The sequence below is a fragment of the Coffea eugenioides genome, chromosome 7 (assembly GCF_003713205.1).
Source record: "Coffea eugenioides isolate CCC68of chromosome 7, Ceug_1.0, whole genome shotgun sequence".
Classification (NCBI taxonomy): Eukaryota; Viridiplantae; Streptophyta; class Magnoliopsida; order Gentianales; family Rubiaceae; genus Coffea; species Coffea eugenioides.
The window spans coordinates 2,840,883-2,854,210 of NC_040041.1; the positions used below are offsets into that span (position 1 = coordinate 2,840,883).

The 13,328-nt window shown below is 38.9% G+C and overlaps 1 protein-coding gene across 1 annotated transcript; it reads left to right on the forward strand.

The window, feature by feature from the left end:
* Nucleotides 1–6,235: 6,235 nt before the first annotated feature.
* LOC113777670 (beta-galactosidase 3) lies at nt 6,236–13,286 on the forward strand. The gene is made up of 19 exons (XM_027322831.1): nt 6,236–6,667; nt 6,748–6,843; nt 6,928–7,040; nt 7,171–7,237; nt 7,460–7,552; nt 7,704–7,847; nt 8,202–8,290; nt 8,371–8,476; nt 8,591–8,678; nt 9,089–9,207; nt 9,299–9,463; nt 9,614–9,792; nt 10,261–10,370; nt 10,461–10,570; nt 11,481–11,591; nt 11,671–11,784; nt 11,872–12,074; nt 12,183–12,519; nt 12,623–13,286. Exons 1-19 carry the CDS (start codon nt 6,494–6,496, stop codon nt 12,761–12,763), a joined length of 2,559 nt encoding a protein of 852 aa, XP_027178632.1. The 5' UTR covers nt 6,236–6,493; the 3' UTR covers nt 12,764–13,286.
* The last annotated feature ends 42 nt before the right edge of the window (nt 13,287–13,328 follow it).

A 13,328-nucleotide genomic window follows, 5' to 3' on the forward strand; every position in this document is an offset into this window, starting at 1 on the left:
ATTTCCTTTAAAAGTTGGCCAGATCCATCTCAGACAGGACAAGGACACGGAGTAATAATATGAGTTAGCCTTACCTACTCCATTTGGCTGCCAAATGCTTCTCCTTGTTTGTCCACACAATCTCTCTCTACCATTTGACATTTCTTGTACATGTGCCGTACAAAGCCATTGTACGTACAATGGCACTTTCAAAGCAATAATCTGTTTATTTTTCCAAAGTAAAAGCAAGAGGGATTTGGAATCTGCACTGAAAGAGTCCCTCACCCTTCCCTCCCGGCCACAAAAAAAGAAAAAAAAGAAAAGAGAGAGAAGAAGTAATTATAAAAATTTCCAAAGCACAAGAATAGCGTAGAAGAGAAAACAATAAAGGATTCGTCAGTGGCATGGTGATGAGATTGGATAAGGGGCCAGACAGAATGCAGCAATTGTTGTATTGCTTGGACCATGGTGCTTTGTTTAAATTTTTGTTTTTTTGGAAAGATTGGACCATTTGTGTTGTGTTGTTAATTAGGCGGAAGTTGCGTAAGAAAGACATTAGCACATGCTACTTTACAAGTCCATAAATGCAATCATGCAAATGAAACTTGTCCCATGCATGCAAAAAACCATTATAATGTAGTATAAAGAAACCACAATCAATGCTTTCTAGAATGTGGGGGGGGAGGGGGGGTACCGACCCGCTGAAAAGGTTTAACCACAATGAATGGTCTCTGACTAGTTTTAGCTTTCTTTGGTAGAAGATCTCTGATTGATTAGTTGAAATCCAATAATGAACATTAAGAATGATGAGTGGAACCTGCCCTATACAGATTCCGTCTATTAATATGTACTGATTTTTCTTCAAGAAAGCTAGTAGTGCAAAATTGCCATTACAGGAGGACTGATGGCTGAAAGAGAACTCATAAATTAAAATGAACCAAATCGTACCAATAACTCTTTTTTTTTTTTTTTCGAGTCTGGAAGGATATTCTGAAATCACCCAAACTAATTCCTCCAGGTTGGGCAGAGTTTCGCCGCAAAAATGCCCAACAACGATAGCACGTGGGGTCAAACTTGGGACCTTACTGTAACTATAGACGATCAGTCCCAACCGAATTATCCATGAGGCTAAATCGTACCTATAACTTGATTGAATTTAAAATTCCTTATTGCAAGAAATGCGATGAAGGTTTCCGCTATCAACCATTACAATTTTCACACACACACACAACGAACGAATTAATTTGGCCTGTGATCAGAAACTAATGGCTAGCAATATTGATCATATTATTAGTCCCATGCCGATTGAATATATAGGCCATAAGTGTAATACTTATATGTATGCACCAAAATATACAAAAGGAACTCTTTCTTGAGACTAAATTGTAGGGCCTCTCCCATACCCCAATTGCCATATGCAAGCGGGCCAAACATGAGTTCATAATGTCATTGTAACTACCTGACTTTTAACTTAGTTCCTCCTACGGGGAAAAAGGAGTTAGTTACTATAACCTTATAGCAGTGCACTTTCAGTTAATGAGACAGGATGATGGAGACACCTGAATCATCTACTGCCATTGCAGGCAGGTCAATGTGTGTTGTAGCGCAGGCCAAGGGACAATGGTTATGATTTCGAAGCCAAGCCTTCATTACTCTGATCATTATCTAATTTATATTCATTCAGACGGCATAAACATCGGAGAAACACGAATAACTGTTGCCGTTTAGATTAAATCTAGTAGTTTATGGGTTCACCTGAATTTAATTCCAAGCTGGTCAAGACATGAATCTCCAAACAACATATTATTGTGTGTGTGTGTGTGTGTTTTTTTTTTTTTTTTGGGTTTGCCGTTAATTTAGGCCTAGTTGAGAGCTCACAATACCTGTGAATTTTGCTCAATTCACTGGGACTTGGTTTTTTAGTGATCCTTACTCTAGTATTTTATTTTTTTTCTTGGGTGGTTTTTGACCTGTAACTCGGTCAAACCCCTTCAGCTCCCAAGCACAAGCACAACATATTATTGTGTGTGGGAGAGGCTAAGTGCATAAATACTGGAAAAAATGCGGTGGTGTTTTATCATTTATGTTTATGGTGGCTTACAAGTAGGATTGCAGGAGTTGGTGGAGAAACAGATGCAGCAAGTCACGGCGAGGGGCAAAAGAGGAGAGGATCACAGGACCCATATTCTCAGCGTTCCCGCTTCCCATTTTAGGGCATATGTCCGTTTTGATTAATCACCAACCTTCCGTCCATCGCGCCGTTGAAAGCTTAGAAAAGCGTAAGAATGAAATGTGCCCCCCCCCCCCCCCCCCCAAAAAAAAATGAAGGAACCAACCTAGTTTACTACTCCTATTGCTTTGAACCCAAAAAAGCGCTTTTTTTTTTTTTTGTGGGCACAAGCAAAAAAGTGTTAACTACGGTCTAAAGCAGGAGCACCATAAAGAACTGCACTGCGTCACCAGCTGGCGGCATCGGGCATCCCGTGCTAAAATTAATGTCCTTATTGACTGTTGCTCAGAAGATTTAGGGTACATTATTGTTTATGTCATATTATGTCGTTAAAAATTGGTAAAGAAGACCATGGTCCCTCCAAATTACTAATTCACTGATGTTCTTTTGACCGTGGACTACTATCTAGTCTCTACTAGGTACCCAGCTCAATTTTGCTACGCATGCATTTTTTGGGCATATTTTGCTCGAAATGCTACTATAAAATAATGAATTACTCGTACATTCCTTTAATTTCCAGAAGTATATTTGCAAATTGCAATATTTGGTACTACTATAACTTAGTCGTTGCACAAGCATCACGAGGAAATCACAGAAAACGCAACATGAAACTTTGCACGTTAAGTACTATTGTTGTTATGTTACTTTTAATTGATGTGAATAAAATGCACTAAGGAGAAGAGAAAGTGGCTGGTTTAGTCATTAGTGCTTTGGCATTGGAAGCAAATAGTCACTTATCTTCGTTGTCATTTACCATCCGTCACATATCTGTATTCATCTATAACATACCTAAATTTATAGGAAGAATTTGGTATTATTGCGCTAAGTCTCTTAACGAGTGTGGTATACGTTAGAAAAACTCTATAATAAAAGTAAAATAATCGCACCCTATTCTAAAATGAAAAAAAATCTATACAATATGTAAAGGGAGATGAGGTATTTTGGTATAAATAAAAATCTATAACTTTATATACTTACTAAACTACTCTTGATAATTATCCACTATCAATATGACTTTTTACCAATTATGTATTTTTTCTTTCTCTATTTTCAACTTATTTAGTGAATGTTAATTTTTATTAACAACTATCTATTATGATTATGAATTACTATTAAATAACTATTTTTAAAAATTTTTTTTATCAGGCTATATTTGTGAGACATGTTAGGTACTCACGAGTTTTTAATCAATCTTCTAAACATGACGTTTTCTGCATATATGAGGGTGCCCAATACTCTTCTAATCTGGTCAAACAATGCAGATCGAGTACACTATCTTTTGGAGCAAATCCGATCTGATCGGATCCCACGAATTTTTGGATCAACGCCCATCCCTAAGGGACAGAAGTGACTAGCCCGTGATCACCAAAAATTAGGGATGTACGCGAGTCGAGTCATAATCGAGTAGCTCGCGAGTAGCTCGGTCAACGGCTTGGCTTGAACTCGGGTTGACCGAGTTCGAGCCGAGTCTCGAGCTACTCGATTGTCATTCGAGTCGAGTTTCGAGCCAATATTTTGAGACTCGAGGCTTATCGAGTTACTCGTCAAGCCGGAGGTATTTAAATAATATATTTATAATTTAAATAATATATATGTATTATAATTATAAAATGATCATTATGGGTATAAGTTTTACGGAATTTACAATAAGCTCTTCTTTATAATAAAATTTCATAATGGCAAAAAAGTAATAACATAATTGTAAAAAGATCTAAAAAGAAAAAATGTCTAAAAAAGGGAAGAAAAAACGAAAGTGTGTCAAAAAACTTGATTAGGCTCGACTTGATAAGGCTTGACTAAAGGTCGAGTCTTATCGAGTCGAGTCTCGAGGTTAAAGCGAGTTTCTCGAGTCAAGTTTCGAGTATCGATTTTTTGTACTCGGTCGAGCTCGAGTCGAACTCGAGTCTAGGTATATATGAGTCGAGTCGAACTCGAGTATAGCAATACTCGAGCTTGACTTGGCTCAATTACATCCCTGCCAAAAATGCAGTAGCCAAAGAAGAAATTGACGAAAAACCGCCAATAATGGGCATACGGGATGGGCAAAATTGGCCTCCCATTCGTGACAGCCAATCTATGGCACCACTTACTAGTCTATTTACTGCTGCTACTAAGTACTGATTAGCTGGTAGCTGCAAATGTCGTTGGGAAGGATAAAGAAAGGTGTTACTATGAAATACTCCCAAGCATCCATGGGAAAAGAAAAGGACAATGGCTACAGAGAAGAGATAGATACCAGAGAGGAGAGCGTGAAAGGGGTGAATAAAATATGATTTGAGGTTGAGGCACGTCACATGGAAACGGGAAGCTGTAGGCCCCACCAGTGCTTTTAGCCCCAAAAGCACTTCCATTAATCCTAATTGCGATTTGCGACTGCCACCCCCTTCCGGACAGAAACTCTTAAACGACCTGTACTGTACGAGGCTTCCTCCAATCTCCACCTACCTTCCCATCTCCAGTTTTTTTTTTCAGAGTTTAGGAAGGAGATTAAACTTTAATTATGTCAAAATCTACACGTTTGTAATCTTGCAATTTGCCAATTTCACTCTGTGTCGGCGGATGCCTACCGCCTAAAGCAAAGTTTTGTGCTGCCCAACCGGGATTTGACAAAGAGGATGTGAGATTAACGTTAGGTGTAACCCTCTACTGTCATGCCACGTGGCATTAACCATTGGGTCATCACTAATCATTGCGTTTACCCTTTGGCCTTTTGGTATCTTCTCCTAAGTTATTCTAAGCTTCGTCGGTATATAGTCCCATTCCAGATTCTTTAGTCATGTTTATGTTCAGAGCACACTCCCAACCTGATAAGAAAACAATGAAAGAATTAAGAATCGAGAATCACCAAGAAGTATATTAAATGTGACCAACTAAAAAAAATATCACATCATTTCATGTTAAAAGAAACGACTCACCAAATTTATTTAAGAAAGAAAATACAGGTAATAAAACTAATTGTATGGCCACTTTAAATAAGGACATTGTAAACCTGTTGGCACTTTATTTTTTGAGTTAGATTTTTGTTTTGATGCCAAAAGACCCTTAATGGAAAAAGTGAATTGAATCAAATTGAAAATTTTGAAAGAAACAGTCGCTGCAAATTAATGACGCTTAGCAATCCAAGCAAAGCGATTTAAAAAGTGTAACGAGGTTAAAAACAGAAATGCAACAAAGGCGGTGGTGATTCTCAAGTAACCACGAGTGCAGCGTTGACCAATTTCAGTAACAGCTAAGAAATGGAAAAGCAGAAAAGTAGTACCATATTACCAGTAGATTTGCTTACGGGGACATGATGGTGGTGGCGTCTGCAAAGTACTACAGTGAGAGTCCCATGTGACTTATGATCTTCTACCCTAAACCAACATTACATAAATTTCGCCTTGGAGAAAAGAATAAACCCACCTTGGTACACTAGATTGTCCTAGTGATTAACGACCACCCCTACAAACCTGGAATCTTAATTAACGCGTAAACAACACTCTCCTCCTCCAAACATGCCATATAATCTACTCTTTACTTGCTTGGAAACACACTGCCAAAAGCTTCTTAAATTTCGTCATTACCATGTTAAAATACTAATGTCCTGTCCTTTTTTTCCTGTTTGTCAGCCTCCTTTTCCAACTTTTGATTTCTATTTATTTTTTCTTTGGCACTATTGAGCTCAGAATCACGCACCGATGACTCTCTCGACAGCTGTGGAGTTACAACCACCGGCTTTGGCTGTAGGCACCATCAAGCTTTTAAGATTTGCTCACACCAATTGCCACGTTAAAGTACGAATTTGCTTCAAAAAATTCAGGTGAATGTGTAGTGCACCCGTTTAATTTGATGGTGGTTCAATCTTCTCTGGATTATTCCTGGACGTCCTTAGATTTACCCTCTCCCCTAGCGTATGATAGATTAGCATGTACTACAATTGTCGTCTTCGAAAAAAAAAGAAAAAAGAAGACAGCTGTGGAGTTACAACTGTGAAACAGAAACATCTATAAATATTCACATAAGACAGCATTATTCTAAATTGCTGATACTCAGTCTGAAAGTTCAGTGCAGACAGTGGTGTTGTCCAAACTAGAAAAATGGGTACTTTAGCTGCTGACCCTTTTTCCCACTGAGACCAACACCACCTTGACCACACACAGTCACACACTATCCGCTCTCTCTGAACTTCTTGGCCTTGGAATTCTCAATTCTTTCGCTGTACATTTAAATTTCCCTCCACCCTGAAAAATATATGCGCTGATTTAAGTACAGAAGCCAAGTGAAAGATTCGATCTTGGAGGTTCAATGATGGAGACGAACAAATTCGCCAAGTGGGTTTTGGTGCTTTGCATGGTGGTGGTTCTAGGTGCTGAGTTTGTCCAGTCCAGTGTGAGTTATGACAGGAAAGCCATCGTCATCAATGGGCAAAGAAGAATTCTTATCTCTGGTTCTATACATTATCCCAGAAGCACTCCTGAGGTACTTAATTTTATAAACTTTGTGTTTCTTGAAATTTTTTTGTCAACGGATGCTGATTTTGGCTGTTGTAACGTTTGTAGATGTGGGAGGATCTGATAAACAAAGCTAAAGATGGAGGCTTGGATGTAATTGAAACTTACGTCTTTTGGAATGTTCACGAGCCTTCTTCTGGCAATGTAGGCTGTTTTCTCAGTCTGTCTTCTATTGTTTGCTCAATTTGCTGTGCTTTTTTAACGTGTAGTGTCATGTATAATTTTCAGTATAACTTTGAAGGTAGATACGATTTGGTGAGGTTCATAAAGACCATCCAGAAAGCAGGGCTTTATGCTCATCTTCGCATTGGCCCATACGTTTGTGCAGAATGGAATTTCGGGTACCGTTTTCAAAATTTTCTCTGATCTCTATTTAAATCCATAGACATACAAGCATTCACATAATTTTTTTGCATCTAAAGGGGTTTTTAGCACTACAATCTCAACACATTCATTCTACTTTGCATGCAGAGGATTTCCAGTTTGGCTGAAGTATGTCCCAGGCATTAGCTTCAGAACAGATAATGAGCCTTTCAAGGTCTAATTCAATAGCATTTCCGTTTAATTTCCCTGCTTTTCCGCATTTTCCCCCTTTTCATATAAGTAGTTGGAGTCCCAGTTTACACCTACACTTAACAGAATCACTTATAACCGATCTGCTTGTGTTGCTACTAAACACAAATTTATGGAGTAGTTGTATTAACGAAGTATGAGTTTGCTGTTTTTCATGTAAACCTAGTTAAGTTCATGGTTTTGACAGATGTACATGCAACGGTTTACCGAGAAAATTGTCAGACTGATGAAGAGTGAAAATCTGTTTGAGAGCCAGGGTGGCCCTATCATACTCTCTCAGGTAATCCTTATAAGGTCTCCAGCATTGCAATTTTTTTTTTTGGGGATTTATACGCTTACCATGTCTGACCTTTATGTTTGGGTATATTATTTATCTATAGTTAATGGTCTTGCTGGTAATACTAATTTTAGTGAATTTCTTATTTTTGCAGATTGAGAATGAATATGGCCCCCAAGTTAAAGTACTTGGTGCTCCTGCTCATCAGTATATGACTTGGGCTGCAAATATGGCTGTGGGACTAAATACAGGGGTCCCCTGGGTCATGTGCAAGGAAGAAGATGCCCCAGATCCAGTGGTAAGTCATTATCCTCAGCAAAGCCAATTGCAGTGACAGTCAACTGTTTATGTACTGGCTTTTCTAGCATTAGAGCTTGCTTTTATTTATTCGCATGAATGTCATCATTTATGATACTTAGTGAAGGACGCATGCATTTCAATTGTAGTACAGTAGCTGGGTAGTAAAACATTCTGGTACAACTTAATCATGTGTTAAGTTACATGCCACATAGCAGTTTAAAGATCTAACTCTATATGCTAGCATATCTGCAGTTGGAAGAGGAAATTTAGACGAAATTCATATTAATTACTGAACCCTTGTTTTGGTATGCTCAGCCTGAAGAACTTAAATAATTCTCCTCCATGCTGACAGATAAACACGTGCAATGGTTTCTATTGTGATTCTTTCACTCCCAACAAACCATACAAACCAACAATTTGGACTGAGGCTTGGAGCGGGTGGTATGTAGCATCATTTTCCTTCTGATTCCAATGAACAAAAATTTAGCCCCCATTGACTTGTCTTTTAAATGATACACAAGGTTTACAGAGTTTGGAGGACCAGTTCACCAGAGGCCTGTTCAAGATTTGGCATTTGCAGTAGCCCGTTTCATACAAAAGGGTGGATCATTTCTCAATTATTACATGGTTGGTCACGTTATTAACTCATTAGAGGCTGTGACAAAATCTCCTTTGTCGTATCTTTTAGTGGCAAGACATCGAAACTCTTAATAATAAAGTTTTTGTTTCAATGTGGTACAGTACCATGGAGGTACTAATTTTGGAAGGTCTGCTGGAGGCCCATTCATCGCGACAAGCTATGATTATGATGCTCCACTTGATGAATATGGTGAGCATGAGAAATATTAACTTCTATGTCCTTGCTACTGTTTTCGTAAATTTTCTAGTCCTATGCATCAGAAAATTCAACTTCTCAGTGTCATTGTTAATAATGTTATTGGGGTTAAGGGTGCTCCATTTGATGCGCCTCCTGACTGCTGCTTTAATTCTTAAATAACCCTAGTCTGTTTCCCAGGGTAACACTATCTATGAGTGAAAAATAGTCAACATTGTTTTAAGAGTGGAAACGGGTGATGTAAATGATATGAGCCACTAGGTATTAGCATGCAGTAGACAATAAGCAACTTGACCACAGAGCTGTGGCTTTGATATCCTATTTATGAATGTTCTTCATATGTAGCAACATACAAGTTTGAGTGCGAGATTTTCAGCTGAATCATTGGCTTTTCAACTTGACAGGGTTGATCAGGCAACCAAAATATGGTCATCTGAAAGAGCTTCATAGGGCTATCAAGCTATCTGAACGAGCTTTAGTTTCAGCAGATCCTACTGTTACCTCTTTGGGAAACCTTCAACAGGTACTTAAACTCTGCTACTCTGCACTCATGTCATTTGCTTCAGGCAGTTCTGCATTTTGGAATGATTTTTGCTGAAAACTCGTTTTTCCAGGCTCATGTATTCTCTTCAGAAGCAGGAGATTGTGCAGCTTTTCTTGCAAACTACGACACGAACTCTGCGGCAAGAGTGATGTTCAATAACATGCATTACTCTTTGCCCCCTTGGTCCATCAGCATCCTCCCTGATTGCAGAAATGTGGTTTTCAATACGGCCAAAGTATGGAGAATAACCAATTTTGATCTTTCATCATATGCTGTAAAATATGCTTACTGATCTTAGATCATGCATAAGTTTGGTGTCCTTTTATTCTTCATAAAACATAGCCTGCATGGAGATATTAACTCATTTCTGCTTCGCTATTCACAGGTTGGAGTGCAAACATCCCACATGGAAATGCAACCTAGCAATAGTGAGATGTTCTCATGGGAAACATTTAACGAGGACTTGACATCATCGGATGACAGCTTAACGTTTACTGCTCCTGGACTTCTGGAGCAGATAAATGTTACTAGAGACACTACTGATTATCTTTGGTACATTACTAGGTAAGTTAATTCTTGACACCTGAACTAGCTTTACAGGTATTCAAGATATTATTGATATGCTGCTCTTACTTTTCTATCACAAGTTTATGCAATATCTGTTTTTGCTGGTCCCTCTTCTAATTGCTTTTTCACAAATAATTTCTTTGGGTAAGCAATTAAGCACGTCTGTCTGACTGTCTATGATTCTCTTCCTATATTATTGTACCATGAATCATCACGTGAGCAGTAAGGTAATAAAATACTAGAAACTGAATATCTGCAGTAGTTAAGCATTGACTTTAAAATTCCCAATTAGCCGTGTCCAAAACCTATCAGCTTAATGTCCTTGCTCAAGATTCTTTTGGTTATTTATCAGTTAAGAAAGGAATATATTATTCCACAAAATTGCTTGTCTTGGCAAGAATTGTATCTCCAGGTATCAAGATTCTGTTCTTTGATCATGATGATGCTTATTCTATTTTTCTGCAGTGTCAACATTGGTTCATCTGAGTCCTTCCTGCGTGGGGGAGAGCTCCCAACTCTCATTGTGGAATCAACAGGTCATACTTTGCATGTCTTCATCAATGGGCAACTTTCAGGTACGTAGCATCAGTCAATTGGTTTCCAGAATGTGCTGATGCTAAGTTGTTGCCCTCGTTGAAGCTGACTATGATTGCTCATTTATGCAGGTTCTGCTTTTGGGACTAGGGAGAATAGGCGATTCACGTTTAAAGAAAAAGTCAATCTTCATGCTGGAACAAATAAAATTGCACTGCTTAGTGTGGCTGTTGGATTGCCAGTAAGTTATTTTTGCCACCTTTATCATTTTGACTGCTTGGATTTCAGGTGTTTCATGCCCCAGGAAGCAGAAACAGAAGCATTTGCTTAAAGACTGTTTCCTGTGGTAAATAGTTGCTTGATAAGTATCTGATTTAAGCTGTAAATTTCCTGCCCATGTCTTTTGTTATCAATCGCTGAAGGCTGAAGTTTATGAAGTAATGGACTATGAATCCGATAAAAGTACAAGGACGAATCATTCATCTATAAGTTCTGGGGTGGGATTACAAGCTTCAGACTTTGCCTTTTAAAGTTGCATTTTGCATATATCTGGAGAGTTAGAAATTATCTGTATACTAGTCCACAACCAGAAAGAAAATGTAATGAGTTGAGCTCTTATTGAATTGTGAAATTTTACTTGACGTGGGCCTGGTATGTCTTGGCTTCTATATTGCATAGCTTGTTGACCAATTCCTTTTTAGTACATAGAGGTGTCTTTAAAGTCCTTACATCAACTTAAATGGAAGATATATTTTACCTTAAACAAGATCCGCTGATTCTTAGACATGCATGGGTGATGCTACTTTATTGTGATCAATTAAACCACCTATTGCCTCCAAGTAAGGGCACATGCCTAAGATAATATGGACTTCAGGATTCCAGTAACCTACGACTAAAATGCTGCTTCTTGTTATGTCACTTAGCACAAACCAGTAAGTGGATGGTTAGAGCAATGTGATTGAATTGAATGTGTAGAGCTACTGATCGCCTAAAGGGAGCTTATTTTAATCACTGAATCCAATATTATGGGAAGAAGGCTGCATAGGTCCCTGCAATGTGGCCTACAATGAAAAAATGATGTCAAACTAAATATTGCTTTCAATAGGAATATGGTATCATCTCTCAATTGCAGTATCTCTTTGTTCTTGTAGAATGTGGGAGGACATTTTGAGACATGGAACACTGGGATACTGGGTCCTGTGGCATTGCATGGGCTTGATCAAGGAAAATGGGACTTGTCTTGGGCGAAATGGACCTATCAGGTTGTGCATTTCACATCTCTGCTTCGTAACAGCTCCTTTTAGTTGAGGAAACTTCATCTCATGGATTTGTCGTTAACAGGTGGGGCTTAAAGGAGAATCTATGAATCTTGTTTCTCCAACCGGAATTTCCTCTGTAGAGTGGATGCAGGGTTCATTAATTGCACAAAAGCAGCAACCATTAACTTGGCATAAGGTACGTATGATGCCGATTCACAGAACAAGTTTAAGCACCCATGAAAGCAGAACATATAAACTAAATCATTTCTTTGCACCATTGCAGGCTTATTTTAATGCACCTGACGGTGATGAGCCATTGGCTTTGGACATGAGCAGTATGGGCAAAGGCCAAGTGTGGATTAATGGCCAGAGTCTTGGAAGATATTGGACTGCATATGCCACCGGTAATTGTAACGAATGCAGTTACACTGGCACTTTCCGTCCTCCAAAGTGTCAACTTGGCTGCGGTCAACCAACTCAGCGATGGTAATTATATCTCCAGTATCACATGCAAGAAGTGGATGCATAGCTTTCATGATATTTGAAAGGTAAATCTACCACTACTTTGTTAACCAGTGAAGAGGTGTTTTCCAGGTATCATGTGCCTAGGTCTTGGCTGAAACCAACGCAGAATCTAGTGGTGCTTTTTGAAGAGCTTGGCGGAGATCCCACAAGAATTTCTCTTGTGAAGCGAACGGTGAGCTCTGTTTGTGCAGATATCACAGAATATCACCCCACCATTAAGAATTGGCACATTGAGAGTTATGGAAGATCAGAAGAATTTCACAAACCCAAAGTTCACCTACATTGTGCGCCTGGCCAATCTATTTCCTCAATCAAGTTTGCGAGCTTTGGGACTGCTATGGGAACTTGTGGAAGCTTCCAGCAGGGAACTTGCCATGCTCCTACATCATATACCACAATGGAGAGGGTACTTCTGATTTTTATTTTTATTTTTTTTTCATTTTTTCACTACAAAAGCTTGTACCCATTGATTAATTGCATGGCTCCTATTTCTTGCTTGATATTTGCAGAGGTGCCTAGGGCGACAAAGATGCTCTGTGACCATTTCGAATAGCAACTTTGGGCAGGATCCATGCCCCAAGGTGTTGAAGCGGTTGTCAGTCGAAGCAATCTGTTCTCCCATGGGTTCTACACTTACTTATCACAATTAATGAGGTGCATAGCAAAAATAGGATCAAATATGCACCTATAACTTAACATGCATGCTACACAGCAAGAGGAAAAGAGAGTGAGAAAGTAGTAGGAGAATAAGTAGTCATACACAGTGTGTTAATAGTTAGATTGATTTATTTTTCTGCATTGAGGGTGAGATTTCCCATGCATCAATTGTGAAAAGTTGGTAGTTGGTTGTGGAGCATCCCTTAAGGTAGTCAATTCTAGGTAGGCAAGTTCATAGTTTCCAGGAACTCCGAAGAGAGTTTCCCACGGATTTCAGCCCTGATCTCTTTCCCTTTTAGCCGGAAATGGAACCAGGAAGCTGGTTTCTTTTTTATCTGTGTCGTGCCATTTCCCGAGTGCAATTGTTAAGCTTGTTCGTGACGGTGGGGAATGTTTAACCCCAACACAGGTTCATGTTAGGAAGGGATCCTAGTATGGACTTTAATGTTCTCTTTCCAATTGTTCCCCTGTTCCAACTCTTCAAGACCGTCGGATATTGCTATTGTGTCTTTACAATCTCGGGTTTTATAATAAGCCTCTCTCAATATTAGATTAGAA